This window comes from Hippocampus comes, unplaced genomic scaffold (assembly GCF_001891065.2).
Source record: "Hippocampus comes isolate QL1 unplaced genomic scaffold, H_comes_QL1_v1.1 scaffold242, whole genome shotgun sequence".
In the NCBI taxonomy this organism is placed as follows: Eukaryota; Metazoa; Chordata; class Actinopteri; order Syngnathiformes; family Syngnathidae; genus Hippocampus; species Hippocampus comes.
The window spans coordinates 1,802,651-1,828,092 of record NW_017805385.1 but is presented as its reverse complement, the minus strand read 5'-3'; the positions used below and the strand labels follow the sequence as shown (position 1 = coordinate 1,828,092).

General features: G+C 44.9%; 2 protein-coding genes across 4 annotated transcripts in view; both read left to right on the top strand.

The window, feature by feature from the left end:
• Positions 1-8,058: 8,058 nt before the first annotated feature.
• The window catches only part of LOC109517639 (collagen alpha-3(VI) chain-like), a 19,348-nt gene continuing 1,964 nt past the window's right edge, over positions 8,059-25,442 (top strand). The window contains exons 1-8 of one of the 2 annotated variants that reach the window (XM_019872918.1): positions 8,059-8,455; positions 13,795-13,879; positions 16,303-16,899; positions 17,600-18,193; positions 18,828-19,451; positions 19,917-20,507; positions 24,039-24,620; positions 24,719-25,324. In XM_019872918.1, the coding sequence (XP_019728477.1) occupies positions 13,795-13,879; positions 16,303-16,899; positions 17,600-18,193; positions 18,828-19,451; positions 19,917-20,507; positions 24,039-24,620; positions 24,719-25,324 (3,679 nt within the window). In that variant the 5' untranslated portion in view covers positions 8,059-8,455. The remainder of the gene's footprint in view (positions 8,456-13,794; positions 13,880-16,302; positions 16,900-17,599; positions 18,194-18,827; positions 19,452-19,916; positions 20,508-24,038; positions 24,621-24,718; positions 25,325-25,442) is intronic. The other variant, XM_019872920.1, reaches the window with a different exon arrangement.
• LOC109517664 (collagen alpha-3(VI) chain-like) lies at positions 20,703-24,013 on the top strand. 2 transcript variants are annotated; one of them, XM_019872973.1, is made up of 2 exons: positions 20,703-21,186; positions 22,471-23,380. In XM_019872973.1, exons 1-2 carry the CDS (start codon positions 20,781-20,783, stop codon positions 23,202-23,204), a joined length of 1,140 nt encoding a protein of 379 aa, XP_019728532.1. In that variant the 5' UTR covers positions 20,703-20,780; the 3' UTR covers positions 23,205-23,380. The 2 variants fall into 2 exon arrangements, with proteins under 2 accessions (XP_019728532.1, XP_019728533.1); XM_019872974.1 differs by having other exon boundaries at positions 21,111-23,070; positions 23,304-24,013.

Here is a 25,442-nt window from a genome sequence, read left to right as displayed (position 1 = left end):
CAGAGACGGCACCTGGTTCTTCTTGGCGAGGGAACTCATCAAAGATTCAAGATCTTAACTTTGGTTCTTCTTTCACTCGCTAACATCCAAACATGAAAACATCCAAGTGTCGTCATGAAGACGCCGCCAGGCCACATTGTGAATTGTCAAAATAATCAACAAATTCTGACGCCGTGCTTTGCCCGCCTAAGATCACGTGGGCGGGCACATTGGGTAAGTATGATTGCACCCAAAATTGCTTCGCTTCAAACCAAAATGGCCAATTTTCTGTCTGGGCATTACTTGCTGAGACTTTTTCGTGCATCGTGCTATGATAAACATGATTGATGTCTGGGTGCTAATATTTTTTTAACTTCCCAATGGAGGAACTGTCCCTGGAATCCCTTTTGTAAAAAATGGCAGATACTCGAAATAATCATCAAACTTTGACGGCATAATTTGACCACGTAGAATGAGGAACCAATCATAGAACGACGTAGCGCATGCCGCACCATGTGACAACAAATTCGGACAGGCCAGACTTTCGTCGAGGTGGTCGTGAAGTGTATTCTGGTGAAAACACACATTTTCACCAGGATACACGCGCTGGCAAAAATGTTGGGCATGTTGCTCTGTATTTTACCGCCAACAGTGATGAAATGGCCATTGTGGGAAAGAGACCGGGCAAGAGGCAGAACAGGCTGGGGGGAAAAAAATGGGAGAGGAATATTCCAGAATGTGTTTCCAAACCCCAAAGAGGCGGTGGAAATATGCGTGCATCACAAAACGGCCCATGTAAGAGAGCGCGTTGGCTCCCAAAACGTGACTGTGGAGACAGAGCGGTCTTTTGCAGTACACTGTGAAGTAAATCGTTGGAAAAAGTTAGACATCTCAAGGCGGAAGCAATGAAATATCCATCTATCCATCCATCCATTTTCTGATCCGCTAATCCTCGGGAGTGTCGCGGGGCGTGCCGGGGACTATCCCAGCTGTCTTTGGGCAGTCGGCGGGGGACACCCTGAACCGGTGGCCAGCCAATCGCAGGGGACACCTAGATGAACAACCATTCGCGCTCACAATCAGACGCCAGGGCAATTTTGAGTGTTCCATTAACCGTTTTTTGGAAAGTGGGAGGAAACCGGAGTACCCGCAGAAAAGCCACACAGGCATGGGGAGAACCCGCAAACTCCACACAGGAAGGCCGGAGCCGGACTCAAACCCGGCATCTCTGCACCGTGAGGCGGACGTGTCCACCAGCGTGCCGCCGCAATAAGATAGAGTCAACTATTATTTCAATGTTCACCTCGTGCCACGTATAGCGAAGGATGATTCTTCTGGGAAGCACCTCTGCACCGTGAGGCGGACGTGCTAACCAGTCCACCAGCGTGCCGCCGCAATAAGATAAGAGTCAACTATTATTTCAATGTTCACCTCGTACAATGTATGGCGAAGGATGATTCTTCTGGGAACATGTCTTAATTTTGTGCAGGGAACAAAGAAATCTCCAGACTCTCAAAGGTATTCTGAAGTGAAATGCGCTGACCAATGTCCAAAAATCTGCAAGTCCTCTTACGGGACCAAGCCCCCAAAACACTCAGCTCGAAACTCCCAACATGGGATAACCAATTGTAGTTGTCTGTGGTGCCGATGGAACGCTTCCACCCATCAGTTCATCATCCTCCATGAAGGGAAGTAGAACAAAAGTAAAATTCTGCCCTCAAAGACAGTTTCATTAAGCAATGCGAAATTTGCAAGGCTTGTCTATCCTGAGCAGACCCACAAAGAAAGTCACTTCCGAAAAGACAAAGGATGTCGGCCATTTTGTTTGGAAACAACTACTTATAAGGAAAACTTCAAAAACCAGTTTGCTGAAACTTTGTGCAATTGTTCCCAGATGTGAACAACATATATCAGATGGTAAATCATGAAAAATGTTGACACTGTAAAGCTTCACGACTTGCCACAAAACACGATTAAGACTTTTGTGCATTGCTGCGCTGCCATAATGAGCGCTTTGGGAAGCAAACGGGGATCATGACAATGCGGTGGGTGTTTCTCGCTGGGCACATGAAAAGATTTTTTTTTTTTTTTTTTTTTTGCAGTGTTCGCACAAATACACCAAGACGGCAGAAAACCAAAACGTCAGAAAAATCTGCGGCTGTCCACCAGTGCAGATCATGTGAGAGGAAGCAAATGAAAAGGACACGGGATCTGTAAAGATGCAACGCAGCTGCGCTCGCATATGCGCAACACATTTTCATGTTATGAGTCCGTCTAGTCTTAAAACTGTTTTTTTTCCCATCAATCCATCCATTTTATTTCTTGTCCATTAATTAAAGAAAATATCTAATCATTCCCCCTTTCCTAATCAAACCGTCACAGCGATCAAAGTCGGTTTGGGAACAAAAAGCTCATGATGCATAATCACGAAAATGACATTTAAAACGTACGAAAAAGCTGAACGCGGTGACTCGTACTTGAGGTATGCAGTTGTCATCTTTTTCCAAAAATGTGGTCCTGGTTGTTGATTTCAATCATGAGAAAGTTAGGCAACATGTCATGCAGAGCTATGTTGTTGCCGATTAAACGTTTGAATAAGCGACAGGCCAACAAAGTGTGAAATCTTGCAAATGATGTCAGTGGAGCTCAGATTTCGGGAGACGTGAGCGAGATGCAAAATGTGAAGATGACAAGAGTGTTTAAGCAGATGTTCATCCCGTTGGAGGAAATGGGCCTGCATAAATAATCTGCAATAGTTTGGGGTGGAGGGGTGGGGGTGGGGGGAGCTTCCTTTTGGACCTGTCCCTGAGCGATCGCTGTTCTTCATGGAGCGAAACATGCAAACGTGGCATGCAAATACAAGCATGCCCTCCACACCAGTTTAAGCGATCAATGTGAAAATTGATCTTGATCAGAAGAGGATGCATGTTAGTGCGAAGGAGCCATGTCCAAAATGAAACAAGGGGGACAGCCGTTTGGCTTGAAGCAGACATTTTTGCGCAAATTGCAAAGCTTGAACTTTGAACAAATCACCCAAGTGAAGCTCCATCTCAAGCAGGTCTCCGAAGCAGAAAGTTGGAAAAAAAAAAAAAATCATCTCCCGGCACCAGTTTCACTGATCGACATGAAATTGGTGGAGCATCTTTGTCATTGCAGGATGCATGCAAAAAATGTCAAGAAATCATGTCCGCAGTTGAACTAGGAGTGAGCCGGTTTGGTTGAAAGCAAGAATGTCACAGTCTGTACTTTGCCTAAATCCCATGAGGGACTTTCGCCAAATGAGCCCCGCTCAGAAGCAGGCACTCTGGTCAGATAAGCCATGCTTTCTGGTTTGTTGAAGACATCCATCCATCCATCCATCCGCACTCACAATCACACCTCGGGACAATTTGGAGGGTTCCATTAGCCTGCCGCGCATGTTTTTGGAATGCGAGAGGAAAGCGGAGTACCCGGAGAAAACCCACGCAGGCACGGAGAGAAGATGCAAACTCCACACGGGAAGGCCCGAGCCAGAAGCGAACCCTGCACCTCAGCACTGTGAGACCGACGTGCGAACCAGTCGACCGCTGTGCCACCCCTGGATACAAACAGCCCGGTGTAAAACTTTGGGCTCTTGTCATTGAACTATTAGGTGGGAGTGAGTCAAGTGTCCAACATGTGCACATACCAGACTGTAACATCTGCGAGAAAACTAGCGGACAGTTGATGAGAGTTTCTGCAGCAGCTGCTTTGCTGAGCCAAATAAAACAAGAGCAGAATGATATGCAATTGCTCAGAATGAATACGGCGGGGGGGGATTATTACTGTCGACTATCGGCCTCCAGATGTGAGATGGCCTGAAAAGAATCTCTTATTTAATTTTTCCGTCTTCTGGAGTTGCGGGCCGCAGGATCTCGGAAGAGTGACTGTTGGGTTATTTCGGTCACCTCTCTCACCAAGGCTGGTCTCCCTCGATTACTCAGTTTGGCCGGGGCGGACGCCTCGAGGAGGAATCTTGGTCAACCGGGACTTATCTCTTGTGGGCCCTTCAAGTAGTTTGCGTGACGTGTGACAGAGGCGGGAACGGACGCTGTGTGAAAGCGGCCTCAGTGGAAAGTGGAGAGAAGGATTTCTGAAAGCACTTCTCCAAGTCTTCACTGTTTCGGTCACTACTTGCTGATGAGAAATTTTGCAGTTGGTGTTTGATCCACGAATGGATGCATACTGTCTTGCAACCTGCTGATGATACTCTAAACCACTTTGCACGATGTGCCCTGTGATTGTGTAGCAACCAGTCTCGGGTGTAGTGCAAAGTCACCTGGGAGGGGCTCCAGATCCACAAGACCCTGAACAGTATATGCAGTTCAGCAAATGAATCTGTCCATCACACAAACGTTTAGTCCACTGTTAGATCGCTGATTTTCCAATTATATGGAAAATTAGTGAGACCGGCCAGGTCTTCACATTTGAATATGAAGGTAAACAATGGTATCACGATTATTTCCATAGCCCTCCATCACAAACGGTCTCAAAGGGCTCCACATGCCTACAGCTGACAAATATTAACGACATCGCCTGGCATTACCCCCCTGGAGGGCAAGGAAAAAAAAAAAAACAGCAGGTTGGGTGAGAAACCCTGAGTAGGGGCCGCAGATGGGAGAATCCCCCTTCCAGGATGACCAGGCTGCAATGGAGTGGCAACGTTTGACGCAAGATCGTACGACACAATGTTCGTTCAAATAGTATAAAAGTCCATTCGACAAGAGGAAAGTCTTCCTGGGAGACGCCTTCGGAGCGGTGGTAGTACTCGAACGGATTTTTGTATTGCCGTAACCAATGGACTGGTCGCAGGCCATATTTCGATCAACATTCAAAGGAACGATGGCGACGCCACTCGCGGTGCGGTTTTAGCACTCACTTAAGCCAACCCTTTTTATCCCGAACCACAGAAAATGATGTTTATTCGTTTTGTATATATTCCATACGGTGTGACTCAGCGTTGCTTTTTGGAGTGAGCCGTGTACGCCAGTACATGTTCTCCTCTGGTGACTTTGTCTCAGATGTCTTCATAAAGGAAGGACAGTTAAGCGATCGTGTCATTTTGGTAGAAGTAGAAAACGGCAAGTCTACTGTAAGTTCATGACTAATGTGGCTATGCTACTCATAATTTCCACAAATATACCGTGTGGAAGAACCCCTCCCAGACCGCTGAACAAAATGGCTGTTTGTCTCATTTTTTTATTTTGGAACTGAGGGAACGATAAGTCAGAAGGGGATTGACAACAAGCAGCGCATTGTGATCCAGCCAAACCTTGGTGTCCATCAAAGAGTCTCTTCACAGCTGTCTACAGCGAGCCACCTAGACAGCTCAGAACACCAACCTCCTCGACATCTAAGACTTTTTTGTGTGTCCCCTTATCACAGACGGATCCACCAAATTTTGTCTCGACTGGTAAACTGGTCTCTTGGGGGGTTTTTTTTGTTATTCAGAGAGGGATGCTACTGACTGACTTTTGTTGGAGAGTCCAAAAATGCAGTTTTTCACCAGGGTATACATTCTTGCAAAAATTGGTGAGTTTTGGGGTGTGCCTGGGCCCCTAAAAATGCTATTTTTGTTTTTATCGTCCCTCACGGAGAATTCTTGAAATGTTCATCAAAAGCCCTCAAATAGGCACTTGGAACCAAAATGGCTGACTTTCAGTTCCATTTCCGTTGGGTCGTTGCATCCTCCTGACATGGTTGGGGAACGAACCAAATGATGTTGGGATCCCACAAAAGTAGACAAAGATAAATTGGAAAAAATTTGTATTGACAGAAAAGCGGAGAACCGACAAAGTGCAAACAAAGGTCGTTGGCAACAAAACTAAAAACAGAAATAGGCCAAAGCATGACACCTCCCAAATAGGATAGCTTTCACGTCGGTGAGTGAAACTGGTGTCAGAGACTGGATTGTTTTTTTTTTTTTTTTTTTTTTTTTACATTTTGAGAATTTTCAGAATGATCAGACTTTGCAATGCTACGCCAGATCCATTGGATTCAAACCAAAATGGCTGACTTCCTGTTCAATTCCAGGTGGGGGGGGGGGTCCCTGAGACTTTTCCCAGCATTCTGTTACGACATACAAGTAGCCCCAATGTCTTGTCAATTGGCCGAACTGTTTTTTCAACCTAATATTTGTAGCCCTTTTTATAATAATGCCTTGCAGAAGAGAAGTAAAACAATAATTATAAGATTAAATAAAAGCAGCCAATTTTACCCTCAACTTGAGCACAGGGATTATTATAAAAGAAAAAAAAACATGCCGTTTTCATTAGCCTATTAGATGACTATTGGGATAACTGGGGATTTATAGTAGGATCTTGCTGCTTATCAGATTCTCTTGGAACATAACTGAGTGGATCATCCGCCGGCGGTTGCCTAGCACCCACCGCCACAACAGAGCGTTGCTTTGCTGCAAACGTTCGCATGAGTAATGGTTTTCAGTGAACAGAACACGGACACACACGAGCCAGTGTTATAAGCGCTTCCATATGGGACATTTGGAGTCTTTTTTTTCTTTTTTTTTTTGTGCGCACTTGATGAATAAAGAACCGTGTGTAACTGTAGAGCCCGTTTAGGATACGAGGGTTTACCTTTGCTGATCGGTGACTGCCGACGGAGGGGAGCGAACAGATGTGCAGATGTTGGCTTGGTGTCGCAACACACCGTCCTCTCCGGAGAACGTCTGTTTTAGCAACGCGCTGCTGTTGAGCTTTGGGTTTCTTGCATACGCTTTACACCGAGTGTCGCCCATCCGTCCAGAATCCCTGCTTACAATTGGGCTCGTTTTGCCGAATCCGCACAAAAAAAAAAAGAAAGAAATCAGCTTCAACCCAAAATTGGCCGACTTCCTGTTCAACATTGTCCTGGAGACTTTGTCCGTCCTGTTGTGATTGACATGTCCACCCCTAAAAGGCATCCATTTATGAACGTGTTTTGCGCAATGAGTGCCAAAGTGCAAATGAACACTTGTAGTTGATTTCCTTTCAGACCAACACACACAAAGTGGTGTTCATCCATCCAAGAAAAATCATCTGGATTTTTCTCTCTCTTTTCACTCCGAAAGGAAACAGGTCACTGTTTAGAAACAAGGTGCTCCACAGTGCTGCTGTTGACACCTGGCGAGCCTAAAGTAGGTATATGGTCACTTTGGGGCCAACATAGCCCGGTGTAAATATGTCATTAATAATTAGCAGCTCATAAAAGGTTACGCCACCATTCGCATTTATGTTGATCGCAATCATACGTGCCACCGAGACTTAGTAGCAAATGTGCAACATGTACAGTAATCTGAAGCAGGCCCCCTATACGGTACTGTAAGCTGTCATTATAGAGCCATTAAAAAAAAAAAAAGATGCCTTTTCTGCGCTTCAGCTATTTTTTTTTTCGATTGTAGCCAAGGAATGTCATTCACACCGCAGTGTAATTGCCAATATATTGTGATGCGCATTCCTAAGTGTGAACATTTTTTGGGGGCTACTTTCTTTCTTAATGTGTGACTGCTTTCGAAACAGCAATTTCAATGACACAAATTTGCACAACAAAAAAACAATTATAGACACTTCAGTTGACACAAAATTTGTATTCGAATTAGAACGTAATTGTTCAAGACAAAGGCCAACAGTAGTGTGATGAAAGTGGAATATGGAAGATTTTATATATATCGTACATATACTGTATGTATATATATATATATAGAGAGAGAGAGAGAGAGAAATCTGTTATTGATCCATCTATTATTTGATCGGCTTGATCCTAAGGAGGGTGGCGGGTGTGCGGCGGGCCTACGCCGGCGGCCCTCGGCCAGCAGGCGGCGCAAACTCTGCACTGGCTGCCAGCCCATCGCAGAATGTTGCCTTTATTTAGCAAAAGACAAAAAGGAAAGTTACCGAAGCTCACTGGGATACAAAAATAGAAAAGCCGAGGGTTGCGTCTGAGAGGGAGGGATCAAAGAAAAATGTTGACAATCGAAGCTTTTGTATGACTGTACAACCGCTGCCTGTGGAAAGTTGGTGGAGATGACAAGCAAGGTAGAAAGAAATTTGTGACATCATCCGAGTGCCTTCAGATCCAGACCAAACAGGGCTACAGTATGCGTCTGCTTTTCATTTAGTCCCCACTCCATCTCCTGACTCCCCCTTCTTCCTCTTTTGCCTTCAGAGAGAAGTGGGTGGGAGGAATCGAGTGAGACGGCAGAATTCCAAGACTTTGGAAATTTGTCCCATCCCAGCCTTGAACTCGGCGCCACTGCTCCTCTGGGTCGAGACCGGGAGGGTGACTGCCTGCCTGCCTGCCTGCCTGCCCGTCCCGAAACCCACCCCCTCCTTTCGGACCTTATCAAGAGGATAATGAGCACAACTCTGCTTGCTGTCATTGACGACTGATACGATTCTTTTCTTTTCTTTTCTTCCACTTGAGCAGCAAGTAGAGTGTGGAGCGGCTGCCGCATCCGTTCAGGGTAAGCTTCCCAGCGTCTTTCTTCGCCGCGTACTTATTTTCGACCGCGGCGCCAGGCTGCAGTCAGAACACGCACGTGTTTCATGCACGGCCGTTTATATCGCGCGCTGTCAGAATTTGTCAATTTTAGTGACGGGCCAAAGGTGAGCTGCACTTCAAAGTTGGGGCACAATGTCATGTAAAAGTTGGCCTTGGACGCACGCTGCTCTGGTTTGCCGCAGCGGTGTAGGTGTGTCCAAACTTTTGCCTGGTACTGTACTGTTGTGTACCTTCGCCCCCCTGGAGTGGAGCGCTCTGTGTCAAATTGACTGCGTTCAACGGACAGAAATCCAATTCCAATTTCAAAATTCGGACTTTGTTCTCTATTCTTTTTTCTTATTCTTCAAAAAAAAAGTATTATCTTATATTTTGGGGAAGAATTAAACATAAAATCTGAAAAAAAAATGTGGAGGAATTCAGATTAAATGAATTCTGATGGCTTCTTTCATATTTAAAATAAAATGTGCATCTAATTCAAATTTTGGATGATTAAAATGTCACATCTAACATTCAGATTTAATTTACCCGGACTATCAAATTTAAAACTGTCTGCTGTCAATCAAAATGAATTTGTATTGAGAAGAACAGACGTTATTGACCTGGACTGAAAGTGAAAAGTGAGTTATTTGCATTTTCAGTGAGGATAACAGACATCATTTTTAAGTAAATGAAATACATTTCTTAATTTTAAATTCTGTTTCAAGTTGATGGGTCTTCAATTCGAAACGAATACTTTCAAATCAGATTTTTTTTTTCTTCAATGCAACAATTCCATTGAAACAAATCAAATGATGTCATTCAAATTCAGTTTTTCAATGCAATGATTCAAGTTTAGTTTGACTGGCGAGATCAAGTTGCCCGGGTTGTTGTTCCGGCTTTGGCATTCAACTGTGGAGATAAAGAAGGAGAAATTGCCTTTTGGAGACACATCCAGGCTGCGCCAAATCCCCGCACTTGCAAAGCAGAGGAGTCTTTTTGGATGGGCGAGATATTTCCACTGCAGCGGTAGCCCAAAACCACACCCTCCCCACCCCTCCCCTCCCATCCTCTCTCTCTCTCTCTCTCTCTCTCTCTCTCTCTCTCCCTCGCTCCCTCGGTCTCTCTCAACAAGTGAGCAAGAGAATGGAAAAGTGTGAAGCGCCTTTTTTTTTTTCTTTTCCACACAGCCAGCCAGATGAGTCGTGTTTAGAGGGGAAAGAAGAAGAGGAGGAGGAGGAGGATGAAGTAGAGGGAGGCGGACGAGGGGGTGGCTTGTGATGATATAGTGGGCCAGTGGTGCTTGCAGAACCAGGTGTTATCTGTCAAACTTGAAGGCTACGGCAACTTTGCGGCCACAATTTGCTGAGGGAGATGGAGTGGATCGCAGGGCCCAAAACAAAAAGTGTGGATCCTGGTGAAAGCATATATTTTTGAAGGGTTCCAAACAACCAAACTCACTCAATATCGCCACTGGAAAGTCAAAAAAATTTGGCCCCCCTAAACCCAGTGTAACGAAATTTAGTGGACAGATGTATCATAATAGGACCCACAAAAACATCTGAGGCACTCATGTCTAAAATTGAACAGGGAGGCAGCATCTTGGGTTTTGATCGGTGATGTCCAGGACTGGCTCAGAAAAATCTCTGGCCAGCCGGGAAAATTTACATTTTCCCAAAGGCCACCCCAACTCTTAGCATATTTAATAATAACAAAAGTTTCAACACTCACAGGTTTAAACAATCAAAATGTAACTGCATACCAAGCCTTTTTTGTGCAAAGGGCTCTCGTGCATAAAAATTACCACCCAAGGATGGCACAAAAATGTTGAAGAGCAAAGCAACATTCAGTGCAAGAACTCATTTTGTGCATTCCCCCCCCCCCACAAAAAACAACTCACTCAAAATATTAACACGAGTCAGGTACTATGTTTGTCCTGCATTTCATTCCAAATGCACCAAAAGTGATTAGGCCTACTCACAATGTCGTTTAGGACAGTATATGACCCGGCACAAGCACAGTTCCATCTGCCATCTAGTGGGGAATGGTGATATTACAAATTCAAACTGTACACTGGCACCCCACTATTCGCGGAGGTTAGGGACTGGACTGGCTCGCGACTATTGAAAATCCACATAAAATTGACGGGCCATTGAAATGCATTGGATTTTTTGGGGGGCGGGTAAACCAAAGACATTCTTAAAAAAAAAAAAAAAAAAAATGACAATCGCGGTACAGTATTCTGGATATTGAGTTTGGATTCTCATGTTTTAGGTCTGTTCTGTTTGGTTTAGGGCTGTCATTATCGAATAGTTTTCAAACCGATTATTTTATTTGGTCTTCAAGTAAACTACAAAACCCTTTTCCCCCCCTGATTACTGTTTATTATTGTTTATTTGACAACAAAATATCACACGAGAGCTTATTGGCTGTACTCACAAACATTTTTGATTCAGTTACTGGTTTGGTGGCTCCAAAAGATGCCACGGTTATAAAAAAAAAAATCCCCTCCGATAATTAGGCTTACGTCAGATGGAGATGGAGAGAGCTGGAGAAAGAGGGACACTTTGCTGCGTTCGCATAATTTAGTGGCACCCATCTCTTGGAGGCTCGTATTGTTGCTGGCAGAGGAACTCTTAACAATGGACTTGAAGAAATGCACCGTAAATCAACATGTTTTACGGCTATTCCACTCTCTCATGCGCACTCACTTTATTTTTTTTTTCATTCCATGATGCGGCGCAGATGTTTGGAAACTTGGAACGTTCTGAAAGGTTCTCTATTTTTTATGGCCGCAGCCATCTGTAATTGGGATGGGTGTAAATCAACAGCGAGCGTCTCCAGTGTTACTTTTCGGTTTGGCGCAAAGGCGACATGAAACTGATGTCACGTTTCCAACGTCTTCTTCGACGGCGATCGTCGTCATTGTTGCCGTCCCGCTCCGAGGTGGCGAGCGGATCCGGCAGGCCGGTCTGAAAGGCCTCAGGATGGGCACTCTGTAATCCAGCCAGTGCACATCTGCTCCGTGTCAGACGGATTAACACGAAGCAGCTGCCTCCAAACTGCCCGCTGAGTTTGTAACTTTATGATGGAGCCTCCTCTCCTGTGCAAGTCACATCCTCTGTCTGGCAGGCTGTCCTGAAGTCTGGAATTGATTCGTGCCCTCGCATTTTGTCAGGAGGTGGCAGTGTGGAGTCACACTTGGACTTTCTATCATGGAAGTGGCTGCTTAGTTGCATATCGGGATCTTTTACTGTACTTTTTGGGGGAAGTCGCCAGAAGTTGAAGGCAGGCAATCGTCAGCTGATGTGTCTAGGTACACATTTTTATCCGCTGAAGTCTTTATTTAACGATGGCAAGTCCTGAGTCTGGCCAGCATGGTGACCTTGTGTTGTTTAGCACGTCTGCCTGCAGAGTTTCTGGATTTGAATCTGTGCAATTTTCGACGTGTGTCCTTCAAGAGATTTTTGTAAGTCCCGACAAGATGAACATGTTTACCCACTTTTTCGGTCCCTCGGAGAAAACTGGCGTTCTAAGATCATTTTTTTCTGACTTTCCTCTGTGTGAGGAACTTGACCCAAAAATTGCCCGCTTCCTGTTCGATTTCATGCACGGTCCATAACTCTTTTTGCGCATCCTATTTTCAAAGACATGTCCACCAGATTTCGTGTTGATCAGTAAAATGTATCGGGGGGGGCTCGACAGAGTGAGCTCTGCCTTATCTGCGTTGGGGGGAAAAAAAGCGTCAGGAAGGAAAAGCGTTTAATTTTAATGAATGGAATGAATCACTGGGTGTGTCAAAACCCTATCAAGTTAGCCTCAGCAATTCTCGACAACTGTTTCTCCCTTATTAGGCCAGTTCTAAGGCTCCCACCAAATTGCTGTTTAAGAGAATGTTTGCAGCAAATAGAGAGAGTGAGAAAAAGAGTGTGTGAGAGAGAGACAGAGATTTGCAAGCAGCAGCATTTTCCCCTGACAACATGAAATGGAATCGACATGTCTATCATAACAGGACGAGTTAAAAAAAAAAAAAGTCTCAAGGACCCATATCTGAAATCGAAGAGGAAGTCAGCCATTTTGTTTGACAAGCCCAACCATTTTGCGCAAATTCTGGGTTTGCTTCCAGGGCCCGTTCATCACCGTTCCAAGCTTTAATAACATTTTGTTTCAATGAAGTGTGACGTTACGTGTGCAGTCTGCTTCGTTGGGTTTGTGCGAGTGCGTGTGGTCCGTTGCAATCCCACCTTAACGCTCAGTTTGGAAGGGTTGCAGCCCGGAGAAAATTGCTTATTGGCCCGCTTAGACATAGGAAATGTGTTCTCGTCGGCGTGTTACATAACCGGCAGCAGATGACTTATGCCATGTCCACACACAAACACAAAGCGGTATTTTTGCTAACGTGTATTTTTCTGGGACAGCCGTAGAAGAGTGGTCACAGAGAGAGAGAGCGTTCCAGTGTGTGTGGTTTGACTTTCTTTGTGCGGCGTGTGCATGTTCTCCACGTGCCGGCACGGGTCTCTATATTTACAACAAAATGAAATAAAATGCACGGAATGTTAACTCTAAAGTGTCCTTTGGCGTGTTTGTGGTTGTCAACAGTCAGCATTTGCATCAGCCTTCCATAACACATCACTCATTCTCTGTATGGTGCCATTTCCACAAACGGGGGTATTTTGCTACGAAAAAAAAAAAAAAAGGTCTTACATTTGGGAGTTATGGCGCCACCTGCTGCTTTCAGATGTATTTGCCAGTCAGCAAATGTGATTTCATGTGGGCTCACGGCCTTTTGCTTGGACATAACTGGCCATATTAAAGGTTAATTAGTTCAAGCTAACCCACAGCCCTAACGTGGACAAACACGATAGAAAAGGGATGGATGGATATTTACAGCATTTAGCATCCCTCCCCCCACTGTTAAATGATCACTTTACTTACTCAGTAGCACCCCTGGTAAGTAAAAAAAAAAAAAATCTAAATAAAAAATTCACTCATCAACACGATTTTGGGTGATCATATCCATCATAATAGAATGCACCAAAGCTGGAAAATGAACAGGGAGTCGGCCATTTTGGTTTGAAAAAGTCTTTTGGGGACGAACTCAAACTAGGGAATTTGGCCAAATGAGCCCACTGCACAAGCATTGGAAGTGGGTGTCGAGTTTGATGATCAATGACAAAGATTTGCCAATCAAAAAGGTCTACGATAGCCTCTTCGTTGCTGCTTGCATCTTGAATTTGTGCTTGTGTAAGACAAATTTCACATTTGCGTTTGATCTGTGGAGAGACTAACTTCATCTCATCTTTGTTTCTATCTTTTCTTGTAAAGATGACAAGGCACCGGTTGATACCACTCTGCGCCCTCGTGGGGGTCCTGCTTGCAGGATTTCTTCCAAAACTCGATGCGCAGGATGGTAAGTTGAAGTGCAATAAGAACAGTTGACTTTTACAGGTGATTCCCAACATGAGGTCCTCGTGAAATTTCTCATTTCCACTTAGCTATTTGACATTTAGTCGGGTTCATCATGAGTAGATCCACAAAAAAGTATCAAGAAGCCAGACAGATGCAAAAGACACAGGAAGTCGGCCATTTTGCTTTGAAACAGCTACTTCAGGCTGATTCAAATTTGCTCTGGTGCAGTACAACACCAAAGCGCAAAACCGAGTTCCACCTCAAGAGCTACCCGACAACACAGGGAGTACGGAGACGCGTCAAGGCTAAGTCGTATCACAGCGGGGCGCTCCCATACCGGCCTGAGCTTGGACTGCTTGATCTGCGCCCATATGAACACCGCTTCCGCCCGTGAAGGAGCGGCGCGGGTGCTGGTGGCGCTAATGGAAGGCCGCTCGAAGGATGACATGGCCAGGCCTGGCGCAAGTGCTACAGAAGGCCGGCGCGGAGGTTTTTGCAGTCGGGGTTCAGGACGCCGTGGACTGGGCGATCAGGGAGATGGCTAGCCAACCTCATCAAAATCATGTGCTCATCGTATTCTTTTCTGGTCTTGCGAAATTTGAGAGTCAAGATTTAGTGGTGGGGGTTTGCGACGTGATGCCAAAGGAAGCCCCCCGGGGATAGAGGAGGGACAGGTAATGTAATGGGACGGCCATCCGCTACCATACTAATGTGTCCGCATGTGCCGGATGGACTCCGTTGCACATGTGGCTGACTTTTTATCATTAACACAATCAGATCCCCACAGTAACCTTCCATTATCCACAAAATTAACATTACTTATGTTCACATATAATGTCTCATAATACCACAACAGTACATCTCGTATCACAACTACCACACCAATCAGTGACCTTTTAACAATTGCTAACCACTCACCACCACTTGCTTATGTATGTGTCTTGTAAATGTTTGACAAGGTCTAAAATGTGTGTATGTTTTTTTTTTTTTGGTTAAAAAAAAAGTGTAATGTGTATCTGAGGCAGTGATGAACTTGCCTGGTTTCCATCCTTACACTGCTGAACAAGTACAGAAAACAAGTCAGTTGGGCCCTGAGCATGACACATGGTCACTTTTGAAGAGTTGCGACACAATCCAGATATGGACGCAAATTCAGTCAGTTCTGATTTCAAAACACTAACGGATGCGGCATAAGAAATTATGATGATAAAGTGAATCAGCCCCCAAAGTTGACAAGTGGATACTTTTGGCAATGTTATCAAATATTACAGTTATGGAACCAAATTGTACAACGTTCTGCACACAAAAGGATGAGCCAGCGGGTCATTACTGGTCATTTTATCTAAGGTCCGTAACACGAGCCTGCATGGATGGCTGACACCATGGAGTTTGTACAAGAACCACCAACAAAGGCATCAAATTTTCCCTAATTGGTTCAATGGAACATCGTGTACAGCAGGGGTGCCCCTATCCGGACTGTTTTTGAGGTCTCCCTCCTCCACCACACCTGATTCAAACGATAAGGATCATGATCAGGCTTCTGCGGAGCTTGCAGATCATTTGAATGAGGTGTGCTGGAGGTGGGAGACATCCAAAACAGGAAAAGAAAGGAGGCCTCGAGGACAAGACTTGGGCACCCCTGCTGTTCAATATGGTCGTTTTTTTTTTTTTTTGCCTGCCATTGTCCTCAGACAAAAGGTAGAAAAGTATTTTCCGCCACTCTATTGATTTTCACATCCTGATTATGTATGCTCTCCTCCAAAAGAATCGGGACAGAGAAGCCAAGTTCTTTATTTATGACTAGGCTTGGGTTTGACCTCAAAAGATGAATGTGACACCAGAGCAACATTATTTATGTATATTGTATGCCCGAGTTTCCGTGCGATTTGGTTTTCAATTTTTTTTTTCCTGTCTAAATTTGCTCTGTGTTTTTGTCAATTCATTTCTTATTCATCTTTTGGTGTCAAAGCCAAACGTCTGCAGTCCGCGACAACGATAGAGCAAATGCCCTTCTTGTCGCAATATTTTTGGAGGCGGGTTTATGTTCTTTTCTGCTCGATCGTAGCTTGAGAATTGTGGAAAATTGTCAGTGAAGTTATTGGTAGCTTACTTTTGACACTCATAAAGTGACGAGACGTGCAAAAGTGATCAACGTCGCAAGCCACACGTTCCATCGTTGTGAAACCAAGCACCTCATTCTCATCCACCCTTCGTAGTCATCAAGTAAAGGCAGAGAACAATTGGAATGACTCGGGCAAACTTCCTTGGTTCAGCCGACATGCAGCATGATGTTTTTGCAATTTGTTCACACTGAATGTGACTTGCCACCCAAGATCCTTTCCCACCTTTTCACCGTTAACCCTTTCACAAGTTCCATTTTGTTTTTTTTCTCCCTCTTTCTGTCTCTCTCCCTCTCTCTCAAAGCGCAAGATTCCGCAGACCTTGTTCTCTTAATTGATGGATCGCAGAACGTTGGAGCAGCAAACTTTCCATATGTTCGTGATTTGGCATTGAGAATCGTTGAGCGCCTCAATCTGGGCAGGGAGGCTGTTCGGGTGGCCTTAGCCCTGTACCACGACAACCCAGAGATTAAATTTTATCTCAGTAGCTATGGGAGCAAAGCATCCGTCCTGGAGGCTGTGAAGGAACTTACATACTCAGGGGGTCCCCAAGCGAACCTGGGCCTGGCCTTGGAGGAAGTAGCCCAAAGCCTTTTGAGCCAATCGGCAGGGGGCAGGGCAGAGGAGGGCGTACCCCAGATGGTGGTTGTGATCAGCGCTGGGCCATCCACTGATGATACCGGTGCTGGTGACCGGGCCCTTAGGAGGGCCGGAGTTATCACGTTTGGCGTGGTCATCGGTGAGACCGCCACTCCAGATCTGGAAACAATCGCTACCGATAGGTCGTTTGTCCTGTCGGCCCCTGATTTCACAGCAGTGGGGAACGCGGGTGACCAGCTGTCGCCGTTGGTTCAGGGTGTGGTCCAGCGCACCATTATAGTACAGAATGAGTTCACAGAAGGTAGGTCACTTTTCTATAAGTGTGGTCATGAGTGGCGTCCAATGGTCCTTTAACGTGCGCTAGATACCTTCACGCGCTTTGCCGTTTTTTTCTTGTCAAAGAGTATATTTCAAAATGTAATGACAATCACGGTATTTTAGCATAACAATTATCATCTGTGTTGTAGACGTTCGACACGCATGAGTTTTTTTAGCATTACAAAGACAGTTTGGCAATTACCGTTGCTGTTCATTTGGGGCAACCGGGGAAAAACCTTCCAGTAGGTGGTGGTCAAAATTCGATTTTTGATGATCCATCCTAACGATTATCATTGTTGTTAATTGGCTAGAATACAGCATGTGAATGAAAACCTAACTTCGGTGTGAGGTGTTCCAATCCATTTCAAAATAGTAAAACATCGAGAGGTTGCTAAAATCAAGAGTTCATATTCAAGTGCTCCGCCATGCCAGATACTTTATTCTTGTTTTTATGACAGGTGGTGTGATAAATTTATGAATCCAGAAAAACTAAGTGCTTTAATGCTTCATGTTTGCCGAAAATGATGTTTTGGTAATTAGCAATGGTAATTTCCATACATTTCCTAAATGAACCCAAGAAGTTAATGATTTTAGTGGGGAATTCGCAATGTGACGTGCTAGCATTAGGAGATGAAGTGATGAATTTTGAGCTTCTTTTTAATCCTTTGCTCTCTCTTCTTCAGTCTTGGACATTGGAAAAAGAGACATCATTTTCCTCCTTGACAGCACAATGGGCGCCACCGTTATCAACTCCGTGCGCGAGTTCATCCGGAGGTTCGTTGAGACCATGCCCATCGGCCCGGACAGCGTGCAAGTGGGTTTGGCTCAGTTCAGCAACGTCCCCCGACTGGAGATAGACCTCAATTCCTATGGAACCAGGGATGAACTCATGGCCGCTTTGGGTCGAATCAAACCGAGACAAGGCCAGGCAGTCAACATCGGAGCAGCGTTGGACTTTGTGAGGACAGACATGCTGCGGCCCGACAAGGGCAGTCGCCTTCAACAAGGCGTCCCGCAGCTTTTACTCTTAATGACAACTAAAAAGTCCACAGACGACGTGACCGGGCCGGCCAGGGCTCTGCAGCAAATGGGTGTTCTCACCTTGGCCGCGGGTTCCAAGGCGGCCGATGAGCAAGAGCTGAATCAGATTGCCTTTGACGAAAGCGTCGTGTTCACGATGAGGGACTTCCGTATGCTACTTCGCAGCCCAAAGTTGATCATCAACGCACTTTCCACTCTCGCTGGCATCGTGGTGACTGAAGTGCCCACTGAGCCAGGTAATGTGTTGTCCCCGCCAAAACATCCATACATTTTCATCCTTTCATCCATTTTCGAGAGCACCATTAGAATCGCAGGCAAGCTGCGGCCGATCCTAACGCACTTTGGGCGAGTAAAGGCGCATATCTAGATAAAACGATTTGCCCACGGCGACACCCACGGACAATTCACAGACTTCATTTAACACAAGATGACTTTTGACGAACGATGTAGTGTACACCCTTAACTGGTTGTCAAACAGCCAGTCACATTTTCATTCACACCAATTCACAATTTCGACTCTTCGCTGTACCCAACACGTACGCTTTGGGAATGTGGGAGGAAGCCGTAGTCACTGGAGAAAACGCACACAAGCACAGAGAGAACATGCAAACTCCAAACCGGAGGGGCATAGTCATGACTCAAACCCAGCACCTTAGATCAATCCCAGAAGCTTAGAACTGTGATGAGGACATGCCAACAAATCAGGCACAGTGCGCCGCACACACATTTCAAGTGTACAAGTGATCCATTTTAAAGGTGAAGACAAAGTTGCAATCCCCCCCCTAAAAATACACAGCGTGTGACTTCAGAGAACATGGTTTGAATATGCGTGTTAATGATTTTTTTCTTATTTTTTTTTGTTTTCCTCAGTGGTGGAGATAACAACGGTGCAGACCCAAAGAGTGGTCAGAGACATTGTTTTCCTCGTGGATGGCTCCAACTACATTGGCAGCAATAACTTTCCATATGTGCGAGACTTCATGATTAACGTGGTCAATCAACTGGAAGTGAACCCAGAGAGAGTCCAAATTGGCCTCATGCAGTTTGCCGAGCAGCCCAAAATTGAGTTTTATCTCAACACCGCACGCGACAGGCAAGATGTTGTGGACCGAATCTCGCAACTGAGATTGATGGGAGGCTCCTTTTTGAACACGGGTGCCGCCATGGAATATGCTCTCCGCAACATGTTCAGCGTGGCAGCGGGCTCTCGCCAGAGGCAAGGAGTCCAGCAGGTGCTGGTTCTCATCACAGGAGGTCCGGCCCAGGATGAAATGAAGAGTGTTGCTGATAAGCTGGCTCTTGGAGGTGTTCTGACCTTTGCGGTCAGTTCCGGGCAAGCAGACCAGACCGTGCTGCAATCAGTGGCCTTTGTACCAGACTTGGCTTACCATGAGCCAAGTTTCTCTTATTTGCCAGCCGTGGCTGAACAAATCATGCCAAAGTTAATCACGGTGGTTGGTGATACGAATCTGGAAACAGCCACTGAAGAACCTGGTGAGTTTTCTGTATCTGACACACTTGTTAAAACGCACTTTGCAAGTACAATGAAAACGTATTTTAAAAAATTATAATCATAACATGAATATCAAATATCTATGCATATCAGATACTGTGTGTAATAATATTGGAATAAATGTATTGTGGAATTTAAACCTAAAAATACACCTTCCACATGCTGTGATCACATAAAAGTGTAGTCAAACACTCTCCACATATATTGTGCATGTATTTTAACGCAAAAAAAAAAAAAATTGACCACAAATGAAAGTTAATATTTTAGCACAGCAGGTGCTCATTTCAACGTAAAAAGATAACTTGCAGATTTTAGCAATAGAATGACAAAGTCGGTGTTAAAGATAGACCGCAGTAGATGAAGAATGTACATGGCGTATTATTGCTGTAAACGATTTCTTTGGTAAAAGTCCATAAAATGTTATTTTTATGCCTTTTTTTCCACAGCGGTTATCGGATTTGAAAGGGATGTCGCCTTCCTTATTGATGGTACCGACTCCGTTCGGCCAGACTTTACATACGTCCGGGATTTTATCCTCAAAGTCATTGAACCACTTGACATCGGGACTGACAAAGTGCGAGTTGCGGTGGTTCAGCACAGCGAGAGGCCAACACCTAATTTCTACCTGAACACCTATCAGACCAAAGACGAGGTTGTGAGAGCCGTCAGTCAAATGACACTGGCCGGAGGACGCAGTCTCAACACGGGCTCAGCTCTGAAGTTCATGCGGGACACTATCTTGTCCGAGAGATATGGCAGCCGCAGGGCACGAAGTGTTCCGCAGTTTTTGATCGTTCTGACCGGAAGTAGATCCAGGGACAATGTGAAAGAGCCTGCCGGTGCGCTGAAGACTGAGGGCGTTGTGCCGTTTGGCGTCGGAGTCAAGGATGCGGACCGAAGGCAGATCGAGGAGATTTCGCACAACCCTTCCTTTGCCTTCAAGGTGAAGGAATTTAGTGAGCTTGACACCGTGCCTCAACAACTCAATACCTATGTGAGCCTTCCGCCAACCCAGCTAGAGATCATCCTCCGGGAAGGTAAGAAAAAAAATATTTCTGCTGTTTGCTCAAGGGTTTCCTAACCATCTTCATACCTGTATATGTTTTCCATTTATAGTACAAGGTCATGCTGTAAAAAGAGATATTGTGTTCCTACTGGATGGCTCTGAAAACACCAGAAATGGGTTTTCAGACATAAAACTCTTCCTTAAGAACATAGTGGAGAGTCTCAATGTCGGTGAAAACCAAGACAGGGTGTCTTCTGTTCAGTTTGCTGATAAGCCAAAGGTCGACTTTTATCTGAACTCCCACATGTCAGAGAGTGACGTTATGAAGGCCATTGAGAATTTAAGGCATGGTGGCGGTGGAAGACGCCTTAATGTTGGAGCGGCACTGCAGTTTGTGAGACAAAGTGTCTTCGCTTCCTCCTCCGGCAGCAGGGGGTTGGAAGGCGTGCCGCAGATTTTGATTCTTCTCACTACAAAGCCATCCACCGATGACATGAGGAGCCCAGCTCTTGCTCTTAAGGACCACAAAATTGTGTCTGTGGGGGTTGGAGTGGGCAGCGTCAATTTTTCAGACTTGGAAATGGTTGTCTTTGAACCTGGTTTCATTTACAAGGTTGTCCGTTTTTCTGAGTTGCCCTCAATCCGATCTAACCTCGTTGCGGCACTGAACTTAATAAAAGATGCCACTGAGTCAACATCTGATTTAACAGGTAAGACCCCAATCCTAACGATCGCCTTCATGAATTCCAATGATTCGGCAAAATTGTCTTGATACGTGTTTTGCATGAAGGTTTATATACTATTTTCTGTGTCTTAGCCTTCCAACCGTAGTGCTCTTTTCCACGACACGATTCCTTCTATACTTTGACATACTCGGGGCCTCTCTTTCATTCTCTGTGCATTTATAGACTGTGAACGGTCTTTCTGTATGTATTTACACACTTGACACAGGCCGCACTAAGAGGGACATAGTGTTCCTTCTCGATGGTTCAGACGACTCGAGAAACGGACTGCCAGCAATTCGGGAGTTCATCAGAAGAACGGTAGAACAGCTGGACATTGATGATGATAAGGTCCGGATGGCCGTCCTTCAGTATAGTGACGACACCAGAGTTTACTTTAACTTGACGGCCCATGGGTCCAAACGAGCCATCATCTATGCTGTTAGAAGCCTTCGGCATAAAGGAGGGAGGCCGAGGAACACTGGAGCCGCACTCGACTATGTTCGGGATTACATTTTCAACCCTGCTTCCGGAAGCAGAGTTGTACAGGGAGTCCCTCAGATTCTTTTTTTATTGACCGGAGGCAAATCCAATGATGAAATTTCAGGAGCTGCAGCTGACCTCCATCAACTTGGTGTTGTAGCTTTTGCTATTGGAATGAAAAACGCAAAACAAGAGGAGCTAGAAGAAATTGCCTCCTCTTCTGCTTATGTTTTTAATCTACCTGTCTTTGGTGAACTTTTGTCTGTCCAACAAGACATAGTGTCTTTTGTTCAGGTGGGAAAAGCACTTGAGTCTCCTGTAGGTAAGAACTGCCTCTGGTTTTGCTTGGTTTTGAGACATTTGCTCCTTTTTTCGAATGAAACTGCATCAACATCTGGAACGTCTGTCCATCAGTTCCATATCGCTAAAGTTTCTCCTCTTGTTCAGAGAAACTTGGTTACCATTTTTCTTTTATGGCTCACCTACTTTCCTCTCTGAAGAGCCTTCTCTTGACAGGTTCCCCATCGTCTCCGTTTCTAAAGCTCTTCCTTGAGCCAATGATTATTGCATCATTGACATGGAACATAGATTCGATGGAAGTCTTCTCTTGCATTGTCCATCAAGTTTTTTTCTGTTCACACAGGATGCCCCTTACCTTTCTGATTTTCAAGTGTATCACTTGTCTTTCTTGAACGATTTATCTATGCAAGGAATACTACAACAACCATGTAAATTATGCCATTTTAAGTGTTTTTGATCCTAAATGAGGTTTCACCCTTTTTTTCCTAGTGCAACAAGACTCCCCACAAAGAGACATTGTGTTTCTGGTGGATGGTTCAGATGAAACTTTGAGTGGATTTCCGTACATTAAAAGTTTCATTAAACAAGTGGTTGAAACACTCAATGTCGGTGAGAATGGGGACCAGATCTCTGTGGTCCAGTATAGCAGCGACCCACAGATGCACTTCAGTTTCAACACCTACAGTGATTTACAAGACATTCTTACAACTGTTGAGCAGTTGAAACACAAAGGTGGTGGGCCTCTTAACACTGGGGCAGCTCTTGAATATGTGAGAACCAACACCTTTGCAGAGTCCTCTGGGAGTCGGCACAAAGAAGGTGTGCCTCAGATATTGATTCTGTTGAGCGGGGGTGCATCTCAGGATGAGGTCAAGAGCATTGCTGCCGCTCTTAAACAGGACCAAGTTGTCGCCTTCTGCGTTGGAACCAAAAATTCCGATCTACTCGAGCTACAAACCATTGCGCATGTACCATCCTACGCCTTTGCTCTGCGACAGTTTGAGGATATTGGACGAATCTATAAGCAGCTAGTTTCCTTTGTGAAAAGGGTGCCTCGACAGACCGGGTCAAAGCCTCGGACTGTATTCGGTAAGCTAATTACCTACCTCCCTACATTACTTAGGCAATCTGTATCTTTGTTTTCTGTTGCCAGCCATGCATCCACTCAGCTAGCTAGCTGGCTACTTAGCTACCTTCCTGCCTGTAGCTTTTTTTTCTGTTGAGCCAAAAGACACTCACCTACAGCCTACCTCCCTACTTATCTATCTATCTATGCATCTATCTAATTGTATATTTGTTTTATGTTGCCTTTGTGGTTCCAGATTCCATGAGACGGGACATTGTATTTTTACTTGACGGATCCGATAAGTCTGAACCAAGATTCCAAGACATTAAGGACTTTGTGTTAGGCATAGTAGCAGAGCTTCACATTCATGCAAACAATGACCAGGTGGCTGTGGTTCAGTACAGCAACACGGCACAGATTCACTTTGACCTGGGGCGTTTTTCCTCAGCAGACGTTGTTGTTGACACAATAAGAGATCTGAGTCACAAAGGTGGTTCGCCGAACAATATTGGCGCTGCCCTCCAGTATTTGAGGGAGCATGTCTTTACCCCTGATGCAGGGAGCAGATTCCCACAGGGTGTCCCGCAAATCCTTTTTGTGCTGAGCAATGAAAGGTCGGCTGATGACATAAGAGTGCCCGTCAGAATGCTGAAAGAGATTGGCGTGATCATAGTTGCCATTGGAACAGCAAATGCCGATACCCTAGAACTTCAGACAATGTCTCATGATGCTAAATATGCACTTTCTGTAAGCAATTACAAGGAACTCCATTCTGCTAAGGAAAGTGTTCTGTCGCTACTTAAAGAGGCTGACCACCATTTAGAGCAATCAGCCCCAGTGGAGAGTTTTGGTAAGCTGTTCTGTGTGGAATCGCTATGACATTAATGAGATATTGATTGGTTCAAAAGGACTATTCAAGATGAGAAAATATTCTCTTGTCAGTGATTCGTTATGGCAGCTGACTTGTATTACATTTTTCTCTTTACTACAGAATCCAGGAAACATGATGTGGTGTTTCTGATTGATGGATCATATGACTCACGAAACAATTTTGAAGCCATACGCAAATTTATTGAACAAATGGCGGAAACCTTGAGCCTTGATGACAGAGACCAGATGGCTGTCGTTCAGTACAGCCGCAATTCCACCGTCAATTTCTACTTGAATTCTTATTCATCGAAGACGGATGTGCTCAATTCCATCCGAACCATGGGGCATAAGTATGGCAGACCCCTCTACCTTGGCAAAGCACTGGAGTTTGTCAGAGACAACGTATTTGCAGCTTCGGTTGGAGGCCGACGTGCATCTCTGGTTCCTCAGTATCTGTTTGTTTTTAGTGGTGGCAGATCCAAGGATGACGTAAGAGGACCAGCACAATCACTCAAAGAAAGTGGAATAAAGACGTTCTCTATTGGAACAAACAATGCAGATACATTGGAAATGCTAAACATTTCTTTTACGCCATCATACTATTTTTCCGTCACAAGCTTTGCAAATCTGCCAAGTGTTCATGAATCTATCAGAGCAATGTTGAGAGATATCGATGATACGACTGGATATCCGCCTACCGTTGGTAAGATGGAGACTTTTTTGCGTTTGTTTGAAAGAAACACGGCATCGTTTGCGAGCATGAAATTGTATTTTTTTAACAACATTTGTGTGTTATTTCAGGTACTTCCACAGGTACACAATTAGAACTTGGTGGTCCTGCTGACATTGTTTTTCTACTTGCTGGATCTGATTATATGCGAGCAAACGAAGGATCGGTTTTGGACTTTGTGAGACAGTTTGTTCAAGAAGTAGAAATTGGACCAAGCAATGTACAAGTTGCTGTCATTCAGTACGGCACAGAGGCCACAGCAGAGTTTGTCTTGAACTCCTATGGACAGAAAGATGATTTAATGACTCACCTGAGCAATGTAAAACTAAGAGGAGGGTCCACTGTGAACACTGGTGCGGCCCTTGACTTTGCTAGAAATTACGTGTTTACTGCATCAGCTGGAAGCAGAGCTGAGCAGGGAATCCCTCAGACAATGATTGTCTTAAGTGGGAAAAAGTCTGATGACAATGTTGCAGAGCCACTGGATGGCCTGAGAGATGCTGGCATTGTCCTTTATAGCATTGGAATACATGATGCAGATAAACAAGAAATGGAGGAAATATCACACAGTGTTGAAACTGCATATTTTATCAACGAAACATCTATCTTGCCAATGTTGACAAAGCATTTACTCTCTGCAATTTTATCGCGTGAAAGCATACACAACACTGATGCTGGTGAGTGGCATTTAAAATCAATTACCAATTCTAATTCTCTACGTGTGTGTGTGTGTGTGTGTGTGTGTGTGTGTGTGTGTGTGTGTGTGTGTGTGTGTGTGTGTTAATATGATACTTA

What these genes read in the sequence shown, in the direction of transcription:
- LOC109517664 (XM_019872973.1), top strand. Translation starts at nt 20,781, where the DNA reads ATGTCAGAGAGTGACGTTATGAAGGCCATTGAGAATTTAAGGCATGGT. An exon ending in GTCAACATCTGATTTAACAG is followed by an intron (nt 21,187 to 22,470) that starts GTAAGACCCCAA and finishes TTTTTTTCCTAG; the next exon opens with TGCAACAAGACTCCCCACAA.